The sequence below is a fragment of the Lupinus angustifolius genome, chromosome LG15 (assembly GCF_001865875.1).
Source record: "Lupinus angustifolius cultivar Tanjil chromosome LG15, LupAngTanjil_v1.0, whole genome shotgun sequence".
Classification (NCBI taxonomy): domain Eukaryota; kingdom Viridiplantae; phylum Streptophyta; class Magnoliopsida; order Fabales; family Fabaceae; genus Lupinus; species Lupinus angustifolius.
The window spans coordinates 1,398,343-1,423,743 of NC_032023.1; the positions used below are offsets into that span (position 1 = coordinate 1,398,343).

A 25,401-nucleotide genomic window follows, 5' to 3' on the forward strand; every position below is an offset into this window, starting at 1 on the left:
GGGAAGGGAACACTTGTGCTGATAAATTAGCTTCTTTTGCAATTTGTTCTAGAATGTATACTTGGTGGGATGCTTTGCCTAGTTTCCTTTTGATTGAGTTCAATAGGAATAGGTTGTTTCTTCCTAACTATAGATTTAGGAACATGTAACCTCTTCTTCTTCAATATATTGGGGTGTTCCACCCAGCTTAAAAAAAAAAAAAAGATTATGCACATATTTTAAAAAGTCAATAAATAACAAATTGGAACACATGTTATTCAGAGAAAAAAAAATACAAAAATTAAATAGAGTAGTAGTATCCTAATTCTACCCGTGTATTGAAAATATTACTGAGAGGGGTGGTATATTAAAGTGGGGAAAAAATGGAAAAGAAGTTAAAAGTGATTATTAAATTAGAAACTTTTTTCTTTCATTTTTATGAGAATAAATTAGTATGTTAACGCTGCTCATCTTTTGCATTTGTGATGCCTTATCACCTTTGACGCTTGCTAATTGGCATAATAGTTTATTTCCAACGTTTGAAACTAATGATTTGGTCAATTATATTATTATATATATTTACAACCTTTTCTATACTATATAGTTTTCTAGTAAAAAGTTGATTAAGTGGTTGAGTAAATTAGGTCCAAAATATTATATAAGAGAAATGTTGATATTATTCAATTCACTTGTTAGAAAAGATAATTGTATTATCATATTTCAGATTAATATTTCTTCCAAAAGATGAGGAATATTTGACAAAGGGCTAAAAATATTATATTTTTATATTTTAAATTTGATGGAAATCGAGTGTTAAAAGGGAAAATCTTTTGTGTGTTTATAACATTATTATTAAATGGTATTATAAAAATACTATATGACCAGACTATCAATAATAAACGATGATAACTTTTTGTATCTTATCATATAAAATATTTTGTGAATCTATTAGTCTTGATCTAAATGAATATACCCTTTGACTGGGTTGGAGAAGTAAACAAGTCAAAACATGCCCAAGTTTGCCCAACCTAACGGCAACACCAATAAAATATAAAATAAAAAAAGTATTATTTTCTCTTAATAAATCAGTTTAAAAATTATTTCAGTCATCGAAAATAAAATAATACACCCTTCAACTCACATAGAATTGATATTTATTAATTCAAATGACACATTTCACCTTTTTATAATTAAAATAATCTTTTGGTTTATTTATTAAATATTTTTTGAAGATAATAAAAAATCAGTTTATTAAATGTTGATTCCTATCGCCATTCACTCATATAGTCTAGCATATATAGTAGGTATTCAGAAAATAGTATATTAATCTCTTTTTGACACTATGAATGACATCATTAGTAATGAACTTATCATTTTTAAGGTGTGTAATTGTTTCTCTCAATAATATCATTCTCAAAAATTGAATCATTAACCTTTTAGTCATTCTAGGAATCTAGCTAGAGACCAACCTGAAAAGAAAGTTATATTGAAAACTAATTTGTACATATTTGCTCGTGACAAATCTAATTGTCTCAGGGTCCAGAACTTCATTACTCAATATATCATTTGACCACCTTATCTGAAAATCTTTAATAATACAATTCATATAGCTAACCTAACACAGTCTATATATTAATTTTATGGAATACATATCCAGAAACATTGTCGATATTGTACAAAACAACTAAACAAATTTAAAGGCAAAACTTATAATGTTGATGGTCTATTCATGTCTGTTTAAAATGTGAATCATTGTAATCATTCTTAGAATGAGAATGAAAAACAAGAAATGGTCTTGTTCTTGAAAAAAATAATTAGACCCTATAAGTATTGTTTAGGAATACTTTCATACAAAATCTCATTAATTTTGTTTTTGAATTATTATTTTTCTTCAAAAATATATTTTTATCTATTACATGTCATTGTAAAAATAATTCTTTCTTTTATTTGAAGCATTTAAATGACAAACAATTTAATGAAATATTTATTTATTTTCTTAAAATTTTAACTAGTTAATTTTCAATGGAAAAACTACACAAATAAGATAAAGACCAAAAACTATGAGCTTGGTCAGGAATCATTTGGTCATTGCTTTCATCAGCCACCAACAACTCCACATTGAATAAGATTACGTACATATTGGTGTGGAAGGTGCCATTGCTTTATGGAAACCTAGAACATGCAACAAACCTCTTTTGACCATTGAAGAACATTATCTTTCCACACGTCAAACCACTACAAGAGTAAATCATCTTTACACTTTAATTTAACTCTTTGAATCATTTGTGTTAAGTGGGGAATGGTAACTACTGTTATTAACGATATGGAATAGTATTGATTAACAAATATGCTTAATACATTATCTCATAATAGTAAAACAATAACGTTTAAAATAAAGATCACACTATTAGTGAAGAGAGAAATAAATGAGCTAAAATAAGATAACGATTTACCTTATGCTTGAAGAGAAAAACCAAAAATCTATAACTTGCTTGAAGAGAGAAATTAAAAACAAAAGAGAAAAAAAATGTAACTTATGAAGAAGTAGAAAAGTAAGATAAATAATAAACTGAGTGATATATGTATTATTGTGTGATATTTTGTTTTTGAATTTGAAAAGATTCTCGCTCACTAAAACTGAGTGATATGTGTATTATAGAAGAAATGTTGTTAAATATATAAACACCTTTGACATTGCTTTCGTCATTAAACACAACACTTTAATATCGCTATCTTCAATAAGCGATGTTAAAGATAATACTTTTAACATCGCTTATTAAAAAAGTATTGTTAAATATATGAAGTATGACTTTAACAACACTTTCTTCAATAAACGTTGTTAAAGATAACACATTTAACCGTGATTTCTTCAATATGTATTGTTAACCTTTAATAATGCTTATTGAGCAAGTGCTTTAAATATATGAAATATGACTTTTAACAGCGCTTGCTTCAATAAACGTTGTTAAATGTGTTATCTTTAACTGTGCTTGCTTCAATAAACGCTATTAATTTTCTTCCGCCTTACATTCCACAGTATTCAACATATAAGCGTTGCTGAATGAACATTGTTAAATATCAATTCTGGCATAGTGATGATTTAGATATTGAAGCGAACAAATTCTAAAAATAGTAAATTAAATTTACAATGTTGTCAATTTTTTTATAGACGAAAAATTCAATAATTAGGCAGAAGGTGCCAATCCACATACAAAGAAAAATGAATATAATCAGACAACTGTTTGTATGGGATATATAAGATCTAGGATCTATGCACCATTATGCAAAATCATAAACAAAAGGACCATTTGTGAAACAAAACCAAATCCACGATCGAATCAGAATCAAATCCATCACCTCAACAAAGCTAACTTCTTTAGCCGAAAAGATTACATCATTTTTCATGAGCTAGATCGACCACAACACAACGAACCACAACATTCTCCAACAATTTCTACTTTTTGGTACTCTAAAAAAAGAATCATGCATCACCAACAGATCTGAAATAGAATTAGGTAGAAGAATTGGAATATGTAACCAAAATTAAAATTCTTTTCACACTGACGATGTAAATGAACAAGCTAAAAAGAGATGATCAATTGACTTTATGTGCTTCGAGCAAAAAACATAATTCAACTCTAGATCATCCATAATATGCCTTCTTTGAAGCTCCTCCTTAGTAGTCGAGCTCCCTCTCATCGCTTTCCAAACATAGCAACACACCTTCATCGAGCACAACTAATCAACACTTATTAATAAGATCGTCCCTAGTAGATGTGTCAGACTCTAATTGCGCCATGTAAGCTGATTTGATTATGAACTTGTATAACTCCAAGACTCATTGATCCAACCACCATAATCCACTACTAAAGCTTGTCTATTTTGTGCTAGTAAAAATAGTATCGGAAACATGTCTTTCAAGCATTGATTGTCGAACCAAGCATCATACCAAAATAATGTCGAACCACCATCACCAATTTCCTTTAACACATAGAGTCCAACCATCCAACATTGTCTTCATTCAACGAACTGATCTTACCCAAATCCCTCCACCACCTCGAGGCCAAAACTGTATCTGAACTACTCATGTCTGGACCATACTTTGAATCCACCACTCTAACCCATAACGACTCTGACTCAGTCAATCTTCTCCACTTCCACTTCCTCAATAATGCCTCATTAAACTTTGTTAAATCTTTAACTCCCAACTAACCTTGTTTATTTGGTTTACAGACCTCTGTCCATTTTACCGAAAGGATGCCTCTATTACCTCTTTTATTTCCCCATAATAACTTCCTTTGAAGGGTAGTAAGACTATGAATAACCTTACTAGGAGCCTTATATAGAGAAATGAGATAAATAGGTAAATTTGATAAAACTGAGTTTAGAAGAATGACTATACAATATTGTGAATAATAATGCGATATTGGTTTTGTGATACAAATGATATAATACTAATTCTTAACTTATACTAATATTAGACTTCTAATTAGATTAGAAACAAATCATAAAAGATAAAATAATCTCAATCTTAAGAATTCCTTTAAGACACTCAAAACAAATTTAAGATATGATCATTGGTCATTATAATATGGTATATTATCTCTATAAATTGTATCATCTAGATATTCTCTGTAATATAATTTAAGATATTATACCAAATATTTTAATAAAATAGTAAAAAAGAAATAGTTTTGGCCCCTTAGCTTAATTGTTGCATCATTTTTGTCTTTCATTAGTTCTTTTACGTCTCACTTTAGTATTTTCACTTTGTTATTGTTAGCAAATTAAATTTGCCCACGTTTGGTTGCCAGTTTCACATACAAAACAGCATCGTTCAACCTTTGCATGCATTCTAAGTCAAATGACTATATTAAAACAAACAATGAAGTTTCTAAAAAATTCTAGTCTAGGGAAATCATGAAGTTAATTTATATAGAAGTTGAGCTTTTATTTTTCCAACAAACACTCATATCCTTTTAATTCCTTAATTATATTCTTAAAGCCGTAATAAGCATGATCTTAAACTAATACTCGCCTCATTTAATATTTTTTGTTGTTTAAGCTTGATGCATATAAAGTAAGAAATTTTTGAGGAAAAAGTAGAATTAATTAATAAAAATAGATGATAAGTATAATTATTGAATGATGATACAATTGAAAAAAATTGATCAAACTTTAAAATTATAAAGCATTAATTAATTTTGAAATAAGTACCTTTAATTTATGAAAAATGCCACATGGAGGGAATATTAATACAATATTCAAAGCCATGTGCTTTGATTATGATGGATCCTAGAAAATATATTGTTGAAAGAGATCTTGTACAACCGAGTCATGAGAAATTATAAACTACTTTAAGTTATTTTTTGTTGTACAAATAATATTTTGGAACTTGTTGAAACATAGAGTTTACTTACTAAAAATGAAATATTACCAATAATTGATTTGTGTAAAATCGTAAATATAATCAAAGTCCTTTTATTGTCAAATATTATTCCACTAGAAGTGCCATCTAAGTCAAGGTGAAAATAAGTTAAATCAAATAGAGTTTGGCTCACCTCGACTCAATAAGATTTGTTTTGGCTAGAAATTTAATTTAAGTTTAATACGAATTATTTTATTAATTTGAACTAATTAAATTTTACAAATTGTTCAACTAATTTAGCAAAGTTGAATTAGTTCAATACTCATGTTATAACTTAATTCAACTCATATGATTCTGTATCAAATTCATAATTGAGAACAAGTGGACAACACTCTTATGCTTTTGGGAGATATCCAAATTATGATTTAAAAATGCATATTTTTCTTACACTTATATACAAATAATAAGACTTCTTAACTTAAATCATTAACCTTTTACAATATATTTGTATTGACGTTATTTATTTTGTAGTATATGTTAGGTTTAGTTTTTTATCCCTTTACTCTAGGATGTAGTTAATCATAATGTTCAATTATATATTACCTCTATATAACTTGTTACTCCAATTTTGTTCCAAGTATAGTGAGATTGGATTTATTTCAAAAAACTAATTCGTAATTGTAAGTTTATAGTGTGTAGATAGGGATGGCAAAAAAACCCGTACCCGCAGGTACCCGCGGGTAAAACTTGTACGGGCACGGGTACGTGTCACAAACGGGTACCCGCGGGTTTTAAAAACGGGTATTTAAAAATACCCGTAGTACATACAGGTGGGTATGGGTATTATGGTACCCGTACCCGCGGGTACCCGTTATGTATATGATTACTATATTATTTTTAATTAAAATAAAAAATATACTATCATAACCTTCATTACAGTATGTACATATTTTCCTTTTACTTTGTTTACATCTTTTCCTTTTACTTTGTTTACATCTTTTGGTTGTAAGACATGTGTGTTACACATGAAATAATATTTGTAGTGGTGTTGAAATACACTACAAATATTATTTCATGTGTAAAAACACACATGTCTTACAAAGAAAAATATATGTTTTTTGTTAAGTAAATGAGAATTGCAAACCACCAAAACAGAAAATTTCATTAGATTTAGCATTTTTGCCAACTATTCATTCAAAATACACAAAAATAATTAAATTTCATCTCATTTAAAACATAATAGAAATAGGAAATTAGAAATTCAATTAAAATATAGAAAACCCGCGGGTACCCGTTTTATCCGCGGGTACACAAAAATACCCGCAAAAAACCCGCAGCGGGTACCCGTACGGGTATGGGCAGGTACGGGTATTGCTCCCCTATTTCGAAACGGATAGCGGGTAGCTACTACCCGTGCCCGTTGCCATCCCTATGTGTAGATGTGAGTTTATAGTTGTGATGATAGTTAGCAGTTTGTAGCGTATAATTAAAATTTGTTAATTAACTTAAAAGGACATACAATATATATTTATTATTTATTTATTGAATTAATTAAATATATAAATAATCAATTAAATGAATATTAGCAATTTGGTAAAGTTATTGGTTTTATCATTAAATAAATAATTATTAATATTTTGATAAAAAAATAGTAATTTTATAATTATTTACTTAATTATCCACATAATCTAAACCTTTAATAATTATTTATTTCTTTAGTTATTTATAATTAATTTATAGAAATTTTATTGTGGTGTAGTTAATATAATTTATTAAATTTTAAAATAGTACAATTGACAAATAAATTATTGAAAGCTGAATTTTGGAAAACTATTTGAAATAAAGTTAGTTATAAAACTTTACAAACTCTTTTTTTAAAAGTGACAAGCTCTATGCTTTTTTAATCAAATAGTTATTGTAAATAAAAAATTTACAAAAAAATATATACACCATAAAAAGTTTACAAATTTTTTGATGAGAAAAAATATATATACCAATAATATAAGACTTTTATATATCATGTATAAATTTTTATACTAATAAAAAACTACAAGTTCACATTTCCTAATTAATTGTCATTATTATCAACCACATTGGAGTCCACATAAATAGACTTATCAAGTATTGGGCCAAATTTAGGTAAATCTGTGTGTGCTTTCTAAAACCCTATTTTGGCAATAAAGGAATGATGTACCTCCTTGTGGCAACAAAAATGGCCAACATCGTTTCATAGTTATGGTGTTAGCATTAGCCTATCCCCATGTTGTCTTTGTTCCACACAATTCTACATGTCTTATATAAAACCAATCACAAAAAATAAATAATCAAATCACCTCCACCATTCATTCAATCAAAAGAAGACGTGTTTTTAAAGCATGATGTTGATTGAAATTCAATGCATGGCACACTCAAAACCATGAGAATTTATTACAAGCATTCTCATGCATATTACATGATACTATTAATATAATTTTTATATATTCATTATTTAATTTTTATATATTTCATTTTTTAGAATTAGAATATATTTGTTATGTTCTATGTACTTTATATTATATTTTGTTTGCATTTATGATAATATTCACTTTAAGGTGAGAGTTGTGGTTAGTTAATGTGTTGGTGATGATTATTTAAGGTTATATGGTTTTTTTGTAAAAATTAAATAATATTAAGGGCAAAACATGAAGTGAAAATTATAACATGATGGAAGTTACACCATGTTTTACTTTTATATATAGTATAGAAGTATAGATATAGAAGTATAGATAATATGTTATTAATTTAAAATTTAATAGAGGGTTTTGACTTAATTTAAGTTAGTAATGCATCGTTAATATTGATAATTAAATTGAAATCCTACACCATATAATAATATTTTTTATTAAGATTACAAATCAAATCAAACAAAGTTTATTTAGCTAAATTAAAGGTCTCCATTTTAACCTTATAAATATGTAATTGCCTTTGAGCAAAGTATCTATTAAATAAGTACAAGGAGTACTAACCGAATAGAAGAAGAGAGATCGCAAAATGATCTTAGATGAAAGAGAAATACAAGCTTTAGAATTCTTACACCAATTAGCAAACTCTAGAGACATATGAGTGATCTTTGATTGAAACCAACACCAAGATCTTCCCTCAATCAAATCTATTATGTGAACAAAAATCACAGTCTTATCTATAACAATTATATTATTTCTCATAATCCAGATATACCACATAACATAAACCATAACATCCTCACCAACGGGTATTGGTTCACGTGGTACATGCTTGATTTCCCTTAAGTAAAGAATCGTGTTCGAGTTTTGTGGATGAAAAATATACCCATTGGGAGAGTTAGCCTCACAGATACCTACAACTAATGTAAATATCTTACCAAACAGAAGAAGCAATCTCACACCAGAGAAAAATGTGTTCTACGGTTTCATCATGGATTTTACAAAATGCACACGTTATATTATCAGTGCTAAGAATGATATGCCCTTTGAAAAGCCCAACCCTTATAGGAAGTGTCTTCTTAATAAGTTTTTAAATAAAGCTACAAATTTTTGTAGGAATACATCTAATCCGAGATTTAAATAAGGTGTTACCTATTTAAAAAATACTCGGATCAACTTGAATGAGATAAGTAGACTTTACCACATATTTCCCGGATGTATCCAACCCTCACTTCAACTTGTCTCTGGTTTCTTTCTTACAAGAATTATTATGTAATATATAGTACAAATTTCTCACTATAGGATGCTCTATGTCAAACAACACACTACTATCGCCATCTTATTAGAAGCCAAATAAAACAATCTAGGGAAAAGCTCTTTCAAACTTTAACTCCTCACCCAAATGTCAAGCTAGAAAAGAGTTTAAGGAATATTACAATATTAAATAAGGACAAATAATGAATACAAAATCTCACATTATAATTTTGTTTTACTATTAAATAAGTACAATAATACAATCAATTTTAACGAAATATTATAATGTTAAAAGAAGGAGAAATAATAGAACTTTGTTGTTGTTATAATCGCGTTGTTATTAACTTATTATAATGAGTATCATTACAATTACTATACAAGTATATATATATATATATATAGATACTATTTAAGTGTATTTTATTTTATCCAAGTCAACATATATGTTTGTTTTTTTTATATAGTTCATATTAATCTATTACCTGTATAAAATAGTAGTAATTGATTTTCATTATTGTATGATTGATTGAAATATTTGATTTGTGATAAGATTTAAAAGTTGATATTTGTTATCAAATGTTAATATATTATTTAGAGTAAAATATCTTATTTTAATAAATAAAAATTGGATTAATGAAGATTAAGGTTAGTATAAGAGGATAAAAAATAAAAACATTATAGTTTTAGATTTTAGTTTTCAAACCACAAAAACCTAGCAACAACATAGAAGATAGAAGACAAGAAGAGAGAAAAATAATTAGCTTAAATTAGGTGAAAATTACAAAGACATTTTTGAAACCAATATTGAAAGCAATTAAATTTTCATAACTCGTAATTCATATGAGTGTAAAAGAACTTAACTTAAATAAGAATCGTTAAATGGAGACAAACTATATAGAAATATCAATATATCACTCGACACATGTCAAAGAATAATAATAACTGAAAGTTTTTCAATAATATTCAAATTTGTCACTGTCATCTTAAAATAAGAGGCAAAAATTTTAAACAAATTTAATCAATTGAGTAACAAAAGGAACAAACTCTATCATGAATATAAATTTTGTTATCAATCATAATTAAAAATTCATAAATATCTTTGAATAGACATTTAAAACTCAAATACTTATGTCATGTTTAAAAGTAAGAGGCTATAATGTACTCAAGCATTTTCACAAAACTATCCTTATTTAAGATACAATTGTTTAAAAAAAATTGGAATTCTCAACATGGAACATAAATATGTTGAATCGAATATTACAGTTCAACCAAGGTGATTTTTGAAAAAACAGGATTAGATAAAAGGTCTATATCAATCACCTTATAAGAGTAAGGGGTTAAACATATTTACTTTAGAATTTTTTTGTTCTAAGAATAGAGATCTACCAATAAATATTAAGGTATAGACCACGAGCCTACAAGGGACTCATTGGTTGAGATGTTGTACACTAGCAATAAGAGATTAAAGATTGATTTGCTTCACTTAAGATAATATAAACAAAGAGTTTCTCTAAAATCTTTATGCTCTTCTAGTCCATCACCTATCCAATAATCTTAAGGAGAAAATCCTCATGATCCTATGCCATTAACCTCATCTTCCAACAAAATTTGTCACTTACATGACAAAACATTATCTCACTGAGTGAGGTGGGAAACACAAGCAAACAACCACACTAGAGTCACACAGAAAAAGGGTATATGAGACCATACTCCAAGTCGGATAGGAAGAACCTGACTTTGATATCACTACTATAATATCCCATTTTTGCAACTAAAAACTTAATGCTTTATTATTGAAAATATGGTGACACTGTAAAGAAAATGAAACTCAAGAGGTTGGAAAATCAGAGTAAATTTAAATTCCTTGGAGGTTCAAAAATGCGGGAACATTCAATAATAACTCAACTCAAAAAACGAGATATTACATTCAAAGTCAAAACTCAAAATCATGACTTATATAATTAACCATTTTGATTGATGCAACTTTACAAAATTATTAATTTACTCTTATCCACATAATTATAACAGACATATGCGCAAAAAAAAATTCATACATATTTTTCATAAAATGTAACATACACAAAAATCGGTTCTAAAAGGCCAAGAGATTGTACCGTTATTATTATTCTATCATAATTTCTTCTTTTCTCCATTTTAATTGATAACCATAAAATCATATACATCTTTAATTTAGTTAATTATGTTATACCAAAAACAACATGTTATATATTTATTTCTTATGAATTATTTGTGTCTTCAGTTTTCTGAGTCGTTAGATTATTTGTTTATCTCTTGTTTAAGTTTGATGAATATTTGGTTTGGTTTTTATACGTGGCTGAAGATTCCAATGATTATTCCTCGGTCAATGTCAAAACTTTTTATGTTTCATGAGTCCTATTGGCAACCCTCAAAAGGAAAGAAAATGTGGAGATTATTATGGTTTTGCATGGTGTGGTCTTTGTGGGGCATGAGAAATGAAGTCGTGTTCAATGTTAAGAAAATCTCGTCTTTTCATTTTCTAGATTTAGTTCAAGTTACATCTTCGTCTTGGTATTCTTCTGTTGTGGTTAAATCGGCGTTGCTATTTAGTCAATGGTGTTTAAATCCTAGATTTTGCTTTATGAAAAAGTAATTCGTAGATTGTTTGATTGTGTTTGTATTGGGATAGCACCCCTTTTGCTTTTTAATACAATTAATTCCTTTGATGTTTCAAAAAAAAAATATCTTTATTTCTTGTGAATACTCATTCATGAATATCTAACATACAACTATTTTATTAGGATCTTTAAGATCAAAATAGTCAGAAAATTGGATTCTTAGTACTTCTTCTAAATAAAATGTTGAATTCCAATATAAAATAGGTAGACTTAATCATTATCCATTTTTCAAGTCTTAACACCTATCTCGCTAGGAGTACATTTAAGGTTTTTGGAGACTTGATTTTAATGCATGCCGAATAAGTAGAATAATATGGAACATTCATCTACATTATTATATCAAAAGGGTATGTTATTTTGTCATAGAGAAGTTGTTTCAAGACTACATTATTATACCATCAACCATGCATTGAATTCCTTAGCAAAATTTGTTACATTTGTATTATGCAAACGTGTTATTGCATTTCATAGAAAGAATTTTGAAGTCACAGAAAACCCAAGAAATTTTTGGCTCCTTCAAATGTCATTAGTAGTAGATTTCTCACAAGGAACTATCTGCAATGAAATAAATTGACAAATGTTTTCAGCATCTAGGTCATGTGATATACAATATTATTATGCATATAACTGGAGCAGTAGGGTGAAAATGTTACATTACTCTTATGTATCATTAAGGCTAGTTATATTCTATACTGCAGAAGAATTATGCATGTTGAAATACATTAGTAAAAAGATTTCCTAGAATTAATGCTAAAATTCTGGAATAAAGTGAACCTGCACCATTTCGTGATTAAAATCAACCGACAAGGATATATCATCCAGTGTTTTAAATTGCAGCTGTGATTACAATCACGGTTATGGTTATTGTGATTGCAGTCATAATGATAGTCGAAATGCGGATTATGGTCATCATGGAGTGATGCAGCCTAATGCAGCCCAAATGTGGTCCAACGTGATTACGCTGCAGCCCGATATGGCCGCATCATTGTGATTTAGTGTCACAGTATAATTTTGGTATGATGTAGTTATTGTGATCACCACAACCGCAATATTGTACCCGCATCACGTGATGCGGTCTGCAAAGTTAGTTAAGATTTGCACTATTTCTAGCTTGAAGTGCATGTTAATTCTTCACAAAATGGTCAATGCATGATAAAATTGTAATGAAGTTTAACAAGGAAATCATTCAATTTTCATACCTTGTATTTCTTTGTCTTGTAAAGAGAACAAGTACTCCAAAGCCTATAATGATTGCCACTTTTATTACCTGAGTGGTAAAGATGTGGAAAAGAACATGTAAGCATTCTTCAAAAAGAAATAAGAGTATAATGAAGATATTATATTCATTCTTTTTATCCTTGAATATTAAAAATTTCAAATTGAATATTGTTTGTAACCTGATTAATTGGTCCTCCAGAATTCTCATTTCCATTATCATTAGAATTATTGGTTTTTGATTGTCCAATTTCTTGTATCTTTTCATACTTGCCACCCTCAGTTTCACTCACAACATATGCTTCCTGTAGACAAAAATGAAAAAAAACTTAGATTAAAAAAATACATAATTTGATACTATTAATCAAATTGTCCATTAAAATGCATCAATGCGGTCACAATATTGTCGTTAAAGTGACTACCGTAACAAGATTATACTACAATTGCAGTGTGACACTAAATTACAATGATGTAGCCATATTAAATTTAAAAATATTTTTCCAATCACAAAATAATTCACTTCGTAATAACCACAATGTGATGAAAATTTAAAACACTTCTCATAGTAACTCTTGGTAATAGGAAGAGACTTTGGGAGACTCCAACCACTAGAGAGTTTCATTGTTAGTAGGGCATGAGAAGAATGGAGAACCAAAAGTAACATACCACGTCTTCAACCAAAACCTTAAGACAATAGTTTCATAGGTCTTTCCCACTTATTAACTAATTCACTCATCCTCTCGTATCCAATTTGGAACTTCTCCCTTCAATAAACTCAAAAGGTATGGTAATCCATATAAGAAAGCTTCAAGCAACATGTCAACAATGATAAACATAATTACATAAATCTTGCTTAGTTATCTAACACAAACAACAAAGAATGAGTATCTTTGAAGTCTTCCTTGTTTCTTTCTTTCTTTTCTCAGATTATCTCAATGCATGAAACACTAAATTTTCAGCAATCTTATTTCATACTTAAATAATTTATTAGAAGACTATAGTTAACCAAAAATGCATGTGAAAATATTAATATACCTTTTCCAAAGTTTCTAACTTTGGGAAATCCAAATTTCTTTGATGGCTTAAGCACTTTGTATCCTGAATTTCCAATATATCCATGGCACCTTTACCAATGCTTGTTCTACAAATCTTTCTTTGTTGATCAGGGAAAATCCAAACTTGAGAACTTTCAAGAGAGTAATATTTGTTAACCAAGTCCTCCATTGAATCCCTCTGAATGTGTAAATCACATGAACCTTCTGAGATCAATTCTTTGTTATATTTCTCTTCCTCTATATCTTTCTTATGTGTTACTTTGGATTTATTTCTTGAATTTGAATCTGTTTGATTGTTCAATATATCATTGGTGCTTAACTCCTTCAACTGCATGGTTTCCTTAGGTAATACTTGATCTTGCAACAACTTTATTTGCTCTCTACTTTTCACCTTTTCTTGTAACAATTCTTCTGATACTGTATTCAATGACTTATGTTGCTCCAAAAGTTGAGTCTTAGAAGTTTCTTTTGTTCCAATTGTACTAGGCTGAAGTTTTATTGGAGGTGGTTTAATATGAGGTCTCATATCCTGTTTAAGAGAAATTCCATGTGAACTCTAATTCTTAAAGTGAGTTTCTCGGGTTTGTTCGCAAGTTGAGTTCTGGAGGAGAAGAAATTGAAATGGAAGGCTTCAGAACCATCGCAAGTGCATTTCATAGCTTCCGATCCTTTCCTTTCCGTTCATTATTACCCTCCAAAAACTAACTCGCAAACAGACTTTAAACTGTGGAAGTAAGGGTGTATCTGTCGTTGGTTCGATAAAGTGCATAGAAATCTTCACTCACTAATCGATCAACGATAGATACACCCTTACTTGGTCACTTTTAGAGGGGAATTTTTGTTGTTGATATTGTAAAATTCAAGTTACTATACCTGAGGTAGACCACCTTCAAAAGCACTTATCATTTTCTTTACATTACTAGGAGTAAGAGTCCTCCCTTGTGGATTCTTCTTCTCGGAATATTTTTCACCATCTTTCTCTAGATTTGATTGTAATGGATTATTTCTCACAACATCAATTTGTTCTGAGTTTCTTAAATAATTTGACAATTCTTCTGAACTAGTAACTCTCTGAAGTTGTTTCACTGCTGGTAACTGATTTTCAGGCTTCTTACCTTTGTGTTGTGATTGTGTAAGATTAACTTCTTGTGTCACAGGTTTTGTTGATGATGTCTCTTCATAATGATCTGAAATGTTCTAAAACATGTAAAATGAAACATTAAACAAACAATAGTACATTTTCCAATGTCTTTTCTTCTGGACAAAATTAGACTATGCTGCAAAGTGAAAACCAATTACTCCTTAACTGGTTTTTGCTGTTTCTTGTCAAGGTTAGCTCCTACTACATTTCTAACACCAGATTCTTCGTCATTCCGGAAACCAACAGGACTTTGTATGTGTGAAACTGCTTCCTGTTGAAAGCGTTCCTTCGGCGATTCTTGAGAAGATGGATCACTTAAAATATCAGGAAAAAACCTTTGAAGAAATGTATAGACCTTATTCATAACTATAAAAAGTTTTGCAACTATTAGCTCCTTCATTATTCTTTTTTCGATTTTTTATGTTGTTTCTTTAATCAGTTAAGTAAGATCAAACCTGAGACCTCATCATTTGCTTGGAAGGGTGATGCAGCATTGCCAGTACTAGCTCTACTGTCACTTTCTGCACCTTTTCGATCGATACTAAGAAGCTCGTCGTGTTTCTTCTTTAATGCAGTTTGTCTCTGCAAAATCAAAGACAAAAAGTTAATTTCAAGACACTTATAACTGTGACTTCATTCAGATAATGTCTACTAGTTAAAGAAACTCAAAGGTTACTATCTATATGTATCAACCAATGGTGCTTCTAGGTGCATAGATTTCATTCATTTACTATTAGATTAAGGTTTATGTTATCATTACACTTATCACTTGAGGCTTATGCTCCTTGAGGTTAATGTTGTGACTACATTTAAATCACTTATAACAGAATTACAGAAACCACATAGGAGGTAAATGTTATTAAATGTTATTCTAATCGAAAGGCAGTGTAATATTTCCGAATCGAAATGTTTAAGAAAATTCACAAAGCATAAGTGCAGTACAAATTGTATAACGAAAAGTAGTCGATACCAATATACGAATTCTGCCGCGCTCTTCGTCACTAAGGATAAATTGCAACCTCAAATGCAGGTGCCCAGTCCCTAGGGGAAAAATGTCTTCCCATACAACTTTCTCTAATATCAACCTTATATGAAAACCTGCAAGTTATTTAGTACATGTTATTAGACATGCTTAATATATAACTTACTATAAATAAATAGAACAACATTTTTCAAATGACATGTGTATCAATAGTAACCTGTGCTTGATATTTCATTTCCATCATCATCCTGAATTTTAACAATCAAATCATCACGGAGGCTAGTTAAAGGGCTGAATAAGAAAACAGAACATAAAGATTATAACCCATAAATTGTTCTAACCATATGCTACAAAAACAGCTTAAAATTCTAAGTTGGTCTTACAAAGAAAAGTTTCCCTTGTCACTGATTTTGTACTCTATTTTTCCCATGGAAACTGCATGCATTTACAAACTTAAGTTATAATTGGCATAATTTGAAGGTAGTGGAGGAGAAAAGTAGGGACAAATTTAAAAGCAAGATTAATTGCATACACACCCCTTATGGATGTTGATGAAGATAATGGAAGATCCATGAATTCCAACACTGTAAAATGAACACATAAGAAAAGTAAGAAAAAAAATTCACCTAGTTTCTAAGGTGCTTAAATCATTGCATTATGATAGTTAGTACCTGAAACTAGAATGGTTCCTGGCATTTGAAGGGACAAGGATTCAATAAAGACAAGAACTATGTAATTTGTCCAAACAAGAGAGAAAAAGATAGATTTTTCTATGTAGCTAATGTACTGAATTGTAGATTATGATATAAGTTGAGTGCTTAAGCAAAAACTAGCATAGCATAGAGTTATGGAAATGTGTAAACTATGGAACTTGGATGGGATAGTGAATAATGAGATATGGTATCCAATGAAATCAGATGTTGTGGTCCCTGTAGCCTTCAAACTATTTATTAACCATAAAAGCTTGATAGCAAAATTTTCATTTTGTCTCATTTGTAATTACCCTTTATGGATCATTCTTTCTCATTATTCAAAAGTAGAAGTAGTGGTGGTAAATCGGATAAGAAAGTAAATTATATTGATACCCTTTGAGATTTACCATAATTATATTTATCATTCACCTTGTTAAAACATTATATCTACATAGCCTAAGCAATATTAGTGTAATTATACTCATTGGTACCATGTGTAAAAAATGCATATAATTTTGAAATGATTTGTCTAGTGTAAAAAAGGAGTATAATGTACTTTTACTAAAACTTAGGGGTATTAATGCATTTAATCTTGGTAAAGAGTTAAATAGTTCACTTTACATAACATTGTAATTATGAATCTGTTTATAGTGTGATGACTTGAACTCATTAAGCCTCTTAGTAGAGCAGAATAAATAACCATAAACCTAGTCATTTGCAAAATGCAAAGCTTTAATAATGTTTTCTTTACCTGAAAAAGTAGTTAGGTATCACATTTTGATGTTCTCCTATAATGTATAAATAATGGATGCTAGAGAGTGAGATTTTATGTTTGATTTTTTATTTATAATATTAAGCTTATATAAGTGAGTGTATCTATAGTTGTTTCATTTAAAAACTACCTTTATATATACATATATATAGTCAAATTTCAAATTATCTTTTAGCATTACTCTAAATAATATTGTAAACTAGCTTAAACACCAAGTGCATGCGTTCATAATGTATTTATAATCATATAACTCAAAAGTAATCACACCTGCAAAAAAAAAAATCAGCAATGAAAAATTCAACATGTATAAAATCCCTGATAATTTTTTTGAGTTTGCTAGGATTATAAGATACCCATGAACAATAGATTCACATAACATTTTGTTTCACAACTTATTCAAATCCAACATTGCTAAATTCACTCACCTAAGAACTTTATTGTTCTTGTCCCTATTATCAGTTCCAAAAATAATACTTCATAATCTCTTCTGGTACAAGCATAAGACATTAATCTCATACAATTATAATCTAGTTAACAAAATTATACAACAAGAAATATCATAACTTAATCTAAGTAACGATCTGAGGGAAAGCCATGAAGTAAGCCATAAGATAAAGCCATGAGCATGATTGCAGCTTCTTTTTCATCCTGTGGGAAAACTTGTTGAAGTGCCAAATTCTTACTCAAACTTATTGTCAAATCCTCAAAACTAAACTTCTTTCTTCTACCTATGCATGGCTTGCAACCAAGTTTGGGCTTCATTTTCTTCTGTGGTGTCAGCTTATTTTTTGATTTCTTCTCTTTGCTTTGTAAGTTCTTTCCTTTCACATGTGTTGGCTCAGCCGCCATGAGAATTGTGCCACCGGCCGATGCTGCAGTTGAAGCTGCAGCTGCGGCCATGGCACGTCTCGCCTTCCTTTGTCGAATCCCACAGGCGTTGCAAAGTGTCTGTTACACCAAAATAATTTTTCAACATGGTTAGTTCATAAATAAAATAATTTCATTGTTCAAATCCTCTTGCATTGTTAGTGTCAATTTTTTTTCAATGCTTAGTTCTTTGCCTAATGATCTTAACTAATTGTTTTGTTGTACTACTTGGAAGTGTTAGTAAAAATTTAATACGAAAGAGAGTATTAATTTAGAGCCTCATAAAATATTCTTATAACATGCATTTAATGCATACTAAAAAGGATAAGCTAATTAACTACACGTTCAGGACAAAAAAAGAATGAAAACATGGAGCAAGCTATTTATCATGAAACTAGTTGCTTGATGCAGAACCCATCTTAACTCTTAAGAGGTAAGTTGAAATTTAGGTTCAAGATTGCGATTGAGGCTGCAAGGTTATGATTTTAGCAATATATGCAACCGCGTAATGACTGCAATTACGATAGCCGCATCGGCCAGACAATCACATAATTGTGATAAACACAACGTAACCATAAATGAAACCGCAGTTTAAAACTACTTATAGAGGATATAGAATTGGAAAGAAAAAAGGCTAACCTTTGGACCTCTTGGTCCACTCCTCCATAGAGGGGTCTTGGTGGTGTGGCAATCAGAACAAACCCTAACAGTGATGTTATTATTGTTTGAAGAGTTGTTGCCACTATTATCAGAAGTTCCTTGAAGTGAAAACTGTTGCTTTTGTTCTTCAAACATCTGCTTGAAGTTTGAAGAACAAAACCTATCAGTGATATTGCTTTGGTTTGAAGAATTGGTGCTATTATCATTTCCAAGAGGTGATAAATGTTGCTTTTGCTGTTCAAACTTCTGCTTGGAGATGCCTGTTATATCAGAACCAGTTTGATCTGATACCGCCATCCTATGCATTATTCTCATCTTTGGAGACATCCACTTCACTGAACCATCCTCAGCTTCAAGATTTTCATTTCCTTCTTCTTTCTTCCAAAGTACTTTCACCTTTAGTTTACTTCTGCTTTCAACTCCAATATGATCCCATGATCCACTAGAAGGAACAATCTTCTCACCCTAAAAGATCACATGATCAAATGGGTCAAAACAATATATAGATAGATATATATACACACACATATACATATGAAATAATACTTAAGATTTTGTGATGCTATGATACAAATTATCACACTATATTATAGCATGTGATATTAATTATGTATATATATGCATCACCTCTTCATCACTTCCTAAGTGATTTGGTTCCTGATGGTAAGATCCATGTCCAGGTTGCAAGAATTCAGGATTTAATAGAGAAGAATTTGAAGAAGAGGCTTGATGGTATAATAGATCAGAAGAAGTTGCATAAGAAGCTTCATAGTTTGTACTAAAAAGCTGGTAGCTTTGATCTTCATTAAGATCTAAAGGCATAGTAGAGGATACTGAATAATGATTAGTAGGAATCATGGAAGCATACACATAACACACGCACACAAAGCAAGTAGATAGAGAGAGAGAGAGAGAGAGAGAGAGAGGTTGAAATAGAATAGGTCAGTGAAACTGCAACGGTATACTTTTGTTGAGTAATATAATAAAGGTGGAAAAGGGTTGAGAACTGAGGAGAAGATAAGGAAGAAGTACAAGACAAAAAGGTTCTCATCATCCTTTACTATTTGCTGGCCATGGCATGGTGCTGATATAATAAAGGTTTTTATATTTTAGTTACCATCATAGTTATGTTACATTTAGTGTGAGAGAATGTACTCATAGATATGTAATATCTTAATGTTGTTGCTGAAAGTGGAAACTATAAAAACCTTAATATTTTTTTAACTGACATGGCATAATATGATTGATTTAGGACAGGGTTTGGGACAGCAGATCCTTGTCCGTAAAATGTGAAGTATAATTATATTTTTCCTTAGTATGAGTAAGCAATGGTAAAACTCATTTAAATGGGAGAGAGATTAGAACTTACAATATCTATAAGACAAGACATTCTCGTGACTTCATGAAGACACACAAAGCAGACAAATAAAAAGGACAAAATGATTAGTCAGGAGTGTGTGGAGTGTGTGGAGTGCTACTACGCTGACCCCATACATATGACAAAAACTCTATTTGGAGATAAAAAATTCACTGCATAATTCTGCATATCAACTAAACCCTAGCTAGTTGAAACTACAGACGATGGAAGAGACAGAATATGATAGAAGCTGCACATGCATCACAAAGATAATGTAGTTGCTCACATGTCAAACCAATAATTTGGTCACATGAATATGTTTGTTGGCAAGTGGGAATTCGTTTAAAAACTCATAAGTAAATCAACACATAAATCTAATGTTGTTATGTTATTAGTTCTTATGTTTAGTTTCACTCCTTATTTGTAAATCTTTCTTATTTGTTATATGTGGATCTATTTGTGTGATCTCTCTTGTCAAAAGTTCCTAGTGGTTTATGGTGGTTAGAATGCGCGTTCACTTGGAAATAACAATGATACAAGTTTACATCCTCAAATGTTCAAGGTTTCTACTCTAGGAGAGTTTACTAATGTTTGGATTTATGTTTGATGGAGAGATTGTTGGTGTATAAGTGTTAATTTGTTGAAGTTCCCCATTCATTAATCATGAATAATTTAAATGGCTTATAATTACATGGATCCGAGTTAATACTTTAAGAGTTTAGGTCAAAATGTGATATTAACACGTTTAGGTCAAAATGTGATATCAAATCTGCTTATTAAATTGTTTGGCACTTATAAATCTCTCATTATTGATTCCCTAATTTTCTAATGGAATACTTTGTGGGTCAAATAAATCGAATGGAAAATTTGGTAGTTATTATTATTTCTTTTTTTGTAATAATAACAAAGTTTATTTGATATCACCTTTATGTTACTCTCTCCATTTTATTTCCTTTGATGTTTAAGGTTGCACACTAGTTTAAGGATAAATTAAAAGATAAAAATTGTTATAATTTGACTTTAATAACCTTAATTTAATCAGCATTAGAAATTAAATTAAAGAAAAATTAAGAAGTAAATGTAGAAATAAGTAATAAATAAGCTGAATATATATATGTATGTTGGATTTCTAAAAGATGAAAATAATTCAAAAAATAAAACTTAATTATAGAATTGAATGAGTATAATATTTGACATCAGATACTATATATAGTTCTCTCAATATGATTGATCAAGGCATCAGTTTGGGTAGGAAAATGATGATTGCATATTATTTTTTTGCACTAGTATTGCATGATAATTGTTTTTCGATAGCAACTTTATATTTATTTATTCTTTAAATATTCCGAAAGATTAGTCTCATACTAATAATCGGGTGAAAAATACTAGAAAATTTATACACATACTATGACTGTCATAGTATGACATGTATGTGCACCAAGCGGTTCCTTACTTCCTTCCATTGCATATTATTTTAAAGTTTTATGGGTAATTGATAATGAGAGGAGATTCACTTACCCTACACATTTTAATCATCAATTATAGGGGAACCCGACTTGAATCAGTGAGTAAATAAACCATTAGATTTTCCTAGAATTGATGGTTAAGATGTTGAATAAGGTTGTACTCTTGAAGTAAGTGGATCCTCACTTATTAATAATTTGTTTCAAAAATGAAAAGTGATAAATGTGAAATTGGCTAATCTCACTATCAACGTGAACAATTTATTGATAAGTTATGTATAAATACATATATAAGGGTTATAAAGTTGCGAGGTCTTCTCTGATCTTGATGAATACTAAACTCATTTCACCAAAATTTAATTTAAAAAGAAGAAAGTAAAAGATAAATGCATAATAGTAATGGGATGAAATGCATAAATATCAATATTTTCTCCTTGAGACATATGCATTAAATTATACTAAACATATAGGAGAATGTTTGAGGATATTATAAGAGTCATTTTAATTCACGAGTCACTGTATTGTATTTCGTACCTTTGTTGTGCATGTGGGTGTGTGGGCGAGGTGAGTGAGAAAGAGTTGTAGGATATTGCCTCTTTGTGGGTTATGACCTTACCGTGGCCAAAAAACATTGAATCCTGGTCCCAATAGTGCAACATTTTCTGAATTCTTGTAGGGTACAACTTGGAGCTCTGAATCTACTTTGTTTTTTTACATTACCTTCATGTATAAATTCATCATTGATAGTAAAATTGAACCGATCATGGAGAGTACTAGATCAATAAATTATTGGTTGAATTAATAAGTTACTAGTTAAATTAAATTAGTTGACTTGGTTTTACATCCAAAAAAAACAATGATAATATGATCTATTATTATTTAATAACTTTATACTATAAATTTAAAAATATTATTATCAATTATTATACCTAATTAAACAATCACCAATTCAACGAAGGTTTTGGTAGAATAAGATGTCCCAAATAAGTTTAAAACATAGTTAAATAACAAAATTTATGTCTTAATTACAACAAAAATGTACAAATAAGTTTAAAACTTAGTTAAACAACTAAGGTTTTATTACAAGATAAGTGGAAGGAAAACCTAAATTTTTTATCCATTCAATTTCATATAATGACATTTAAGGAATTTGAGAGCACCAAGACTTAATAGAAACATCAATTTTATGTTTAAACTCATCAACTCAAAGTAGTTTATACATACTTTGGTACATGGCTAATTGGATGAGTGACTCAAACGAGTAAGGTAATTGATTCTCATTCTAACTGACTAATCTAGTTATTTATCGTGTATGAAGTTCAAGACAATGTTATTGTTTTTTCGTTATTTATGCCCCCACTTTATTATGAATGAGAAAAAATAACTAATATTATGATAAAGTGTCGAGAGAAATGAAAAGGGTATGAGAGAAAATGATTAACAGTTTTGCTGTAAAATAATGGTTCTCTTAGTTATTATAACCAAACTTAAATGACATATAAAAATGAATGGATGAACTATTGGTTAAGGGTTTAAGAATAGAAAATGTGCTTTGAAAGGAAGGGTTCAAAACATGTCTCTTCTATATGATTTCTTCTGTCCTCCTTCTTTGTCAAAAATATTTGATATAAGAACTAACTATAAAAAAGTTATATATGACAATACTTGAATAATTTATATGCAAAATAATTCATAAATGTTAAAATATTGTATTTGAACATCATTTCTCGTGCACTTTAGCTCATGAATTAGTCCAATTATTAGCAAATTGGTTTTGAACTATATTATGTGAATTGTTTTATTTTACCGTTTAGAGTATTTATATGCAGGTCAAAATTAGAGGAATCAATGTAAAAAAGTTATGTTTCCAGACAAGAACAATCTAGGACCATCACAGAAGCCAAGCCTTGTGGATTTGGCATCACATGAAGGTCACGCTCAGCACAATCCTTGCGCTGAATGAAAATCGTAGATAATAGAAGTTATGCTCAACATAATCTCTGCGCTAAGCATAATTTTGATATTGGTTCTGTTCTAGAGTTACCCAATGAATCACCCGCGTTTGACAACATATGGCAATTTCACCTAGTGCAGCTTGACTAGGTGAAAGGTCGAGGCTCGACCAGAAGAAGTGTCACGTCCAACGAACTACTTGCATTGGGCAAAATCGACAGTATTCAAACTCTTTAAAAAGGGATCAAATTGGACATTTTTGAACAAATTCGGGTGGCACCTATTCTACTCGAAATTGCTTAGTTCCTTATGCTAGTTTAGCTCGAATTGAGGTGTAGGAACAATGAGGAAATGTTAGAGGAACTAATTTATGCTCTTTGAGAAGGTAATTTATTCTCCTATGAGCTTGATTTCTCTTTTTGTATCTTTGTGTTTTGTTACTATGGCAATGTGTATAGCTAAACTTCTTGTTTGTTGGGATTGAATATAATATTTAATTAATATATACATTTTGATTCGGATTAATAATTATTCGTTATACTTTGATTCATATAGTTGTTTTTATGCTTAATGATTACTTAAGGTCTATACCCTTTTTGTATAATTTGGTGATTGTGAATGCATGAAGAAATTCTCATTCTAAGCTCTGAATATAATAACTCATCATTTTGGTATAATTGTTTGATATAGATTTATATCAATCTCACATTTTTTATTTTGTTAATACAGTTATTAGATATAGAGCTAATTGAACAACTATATAACTCTCGAATTTGTTAATATAGTTACTAGACATAGGTATAGTTGCTAGGCATAGGTAGATTAATGAACTACTAATATGACTAAGATATTATCTAGTAGTATCATTAAGGTGTTGTTTTAAAAATCTGAATTTTACAAGCATAGTTTGTAAATATATAGATATATTTTGTGGATCATAGTTTTTCATATTGTGAGTAAAGTTACTAGATATATAGTTTTATTCACAAACTATTAATTTAACTCAGGCATTAACGATTAATATCATTGAGGTCTCATATTGTTTGTAAAGTAATCATAGTTAAATGAATAAGTGTTGGTAAAGCTAATGTGTATGCATACTGAATAGTAAAGTTCCAACTCCAAAATCTTTAGTTAAATAGTTTATCAAATCATTAGTAATTTTATTAGCATAATCAAATCAAACTCATTTTTAAAAATTAACTTAAAATAACAATTGTTAATTGAAATACCATTGTCAAACAAATCCTTATAGAATATAATGGTGACAAATGAATGGATTTTGATTTGTATGCTAATAGATCATCCATCAATCCATATAAATTCATTTAAACTATATTTTAAGTTATTCAATTCATTCATATCTAATCTTAATGGATGAATTCCAATTCATCCATGACTATATTTTCATGGATTTGGATGGATGAATATCTAATCCATTTAATTTTTTTTATTGGAACTAAAAACAATATCAAAGAAAATCATTAATTTAAAAACTACTATCTCAATAAAACATTTTTTCTAAAATCACTTTTAAAAAAAACA

The 25,401-nt window shown here is 29.5% G+C and overlaps 2 protein-coding genes across 7 annotated transcripts; both read right to left on the reverse strand.

The window, feature by feature from the left end:
* Positions 12,034-16,966, reverse strand: LOC109328145. Of its 6 annotated transcripts, none has more exons than XM_019561456.1 (13): positions 16,764-16,966; positions 16,629-16,676; positions 16,476-16,527; positions 16,310-16,383; positions 16,081-16,208; positions 15,566-15,692; positions 15,277-15,407; positions 14,843-15,166; positions 14,205-14,498; positions 13,950-14,132; positions 13,097-13,219; positions 12,899-12,966; positions 12,034-12,254 (listed from the first exon to the last, which is right to left on the reverse strand). In XM_019561456.1, exons 1-13 carry the CDS (start codon positions 16,786-16,788, stop codon positions 12,251-12,253), a joined length of 1,581 nt encoding a protein of 526 aa, XP_019417001.1. In that variant the 5' UTR covers positions 16,789-16,966; the 3' UTR covers positions 12,034-12,250. The 6 variants fall into 6 exon arrangements, with proteins under 6 accessions (XP_019417001.1, XP_019417000.1, XP_019416999.1 ...); XM_019561455.1 differs by having other exon boundaries at positions 13,950-14,137; positions 14,174-14,498; XM_019561454.1 differs by having other exon boundaries at positions 13,950-13,980; positions 14,014-14,498.
* LOC109328146 (GATA transcription factor 21-like) lies at positions 17,862-20,065 on the reverse strand. The gene is made up of 3 exons (XM_019561459.1): positions 19,711-20,065; positions 19,063-19,548; positions 17,862-18,504 (listed from the first exon to the last, which is right to left on the reverse strand). Exons 1-3 carry the CDS (start codon positions 19,939-19,941, stop codon positions 18,121-18,123), a joined length of 1,101 nt encoding a protein of 366 aa, XP_019417004.1. The 5' UTR covers positions 19,942-20,065; the 3' UTR covers positions 17,862-18,120.

Bases quoted from the DNA above. Each gene is read 5' to 3' on its own strand.
- LOC109328145 (XM_019561453.1), bottom strand. From the start codon at position 16,788: ATGCCAGGAACCATTCTAGTTTCAG. The intron at 15,408-15,565 runs GTTTGATCTTAC...CATCTTCTCAAG, and splicing joins AGCAAATGATGAGGTCTCAG to AATCGCCGAAGGAACGCTTT. The intron at 15,167-15,276 runs GTTAAGGAGTAA...TACATGTTTTAG, and splicing joins ACAAGAAACAGCAAAAACCA to AACATTTCAGATCATTATGA.
- LOC109328146 (XM_019561459.1), bottom strand. From the start codon at position 19,941: ATGATTCCTACTAATCATTATTCAGTATCCTCTACTATGCCTTTAGAT. The intron at 19,549-19,710 runs GTGATGCATATA...GTGATCTTTTAG, and splicing joins ACTTAGGAAGTGATGAAGAG to GGTGAGAAGATTGTTCCTTC. The intron at 18,505-19,062 runs GTTAGCCTTTTT...TTGGTGTAACAG, and splicing joins GTGGACCAAGAGGTCCAAAG to ACACTTTGCAACGCCTGTGG.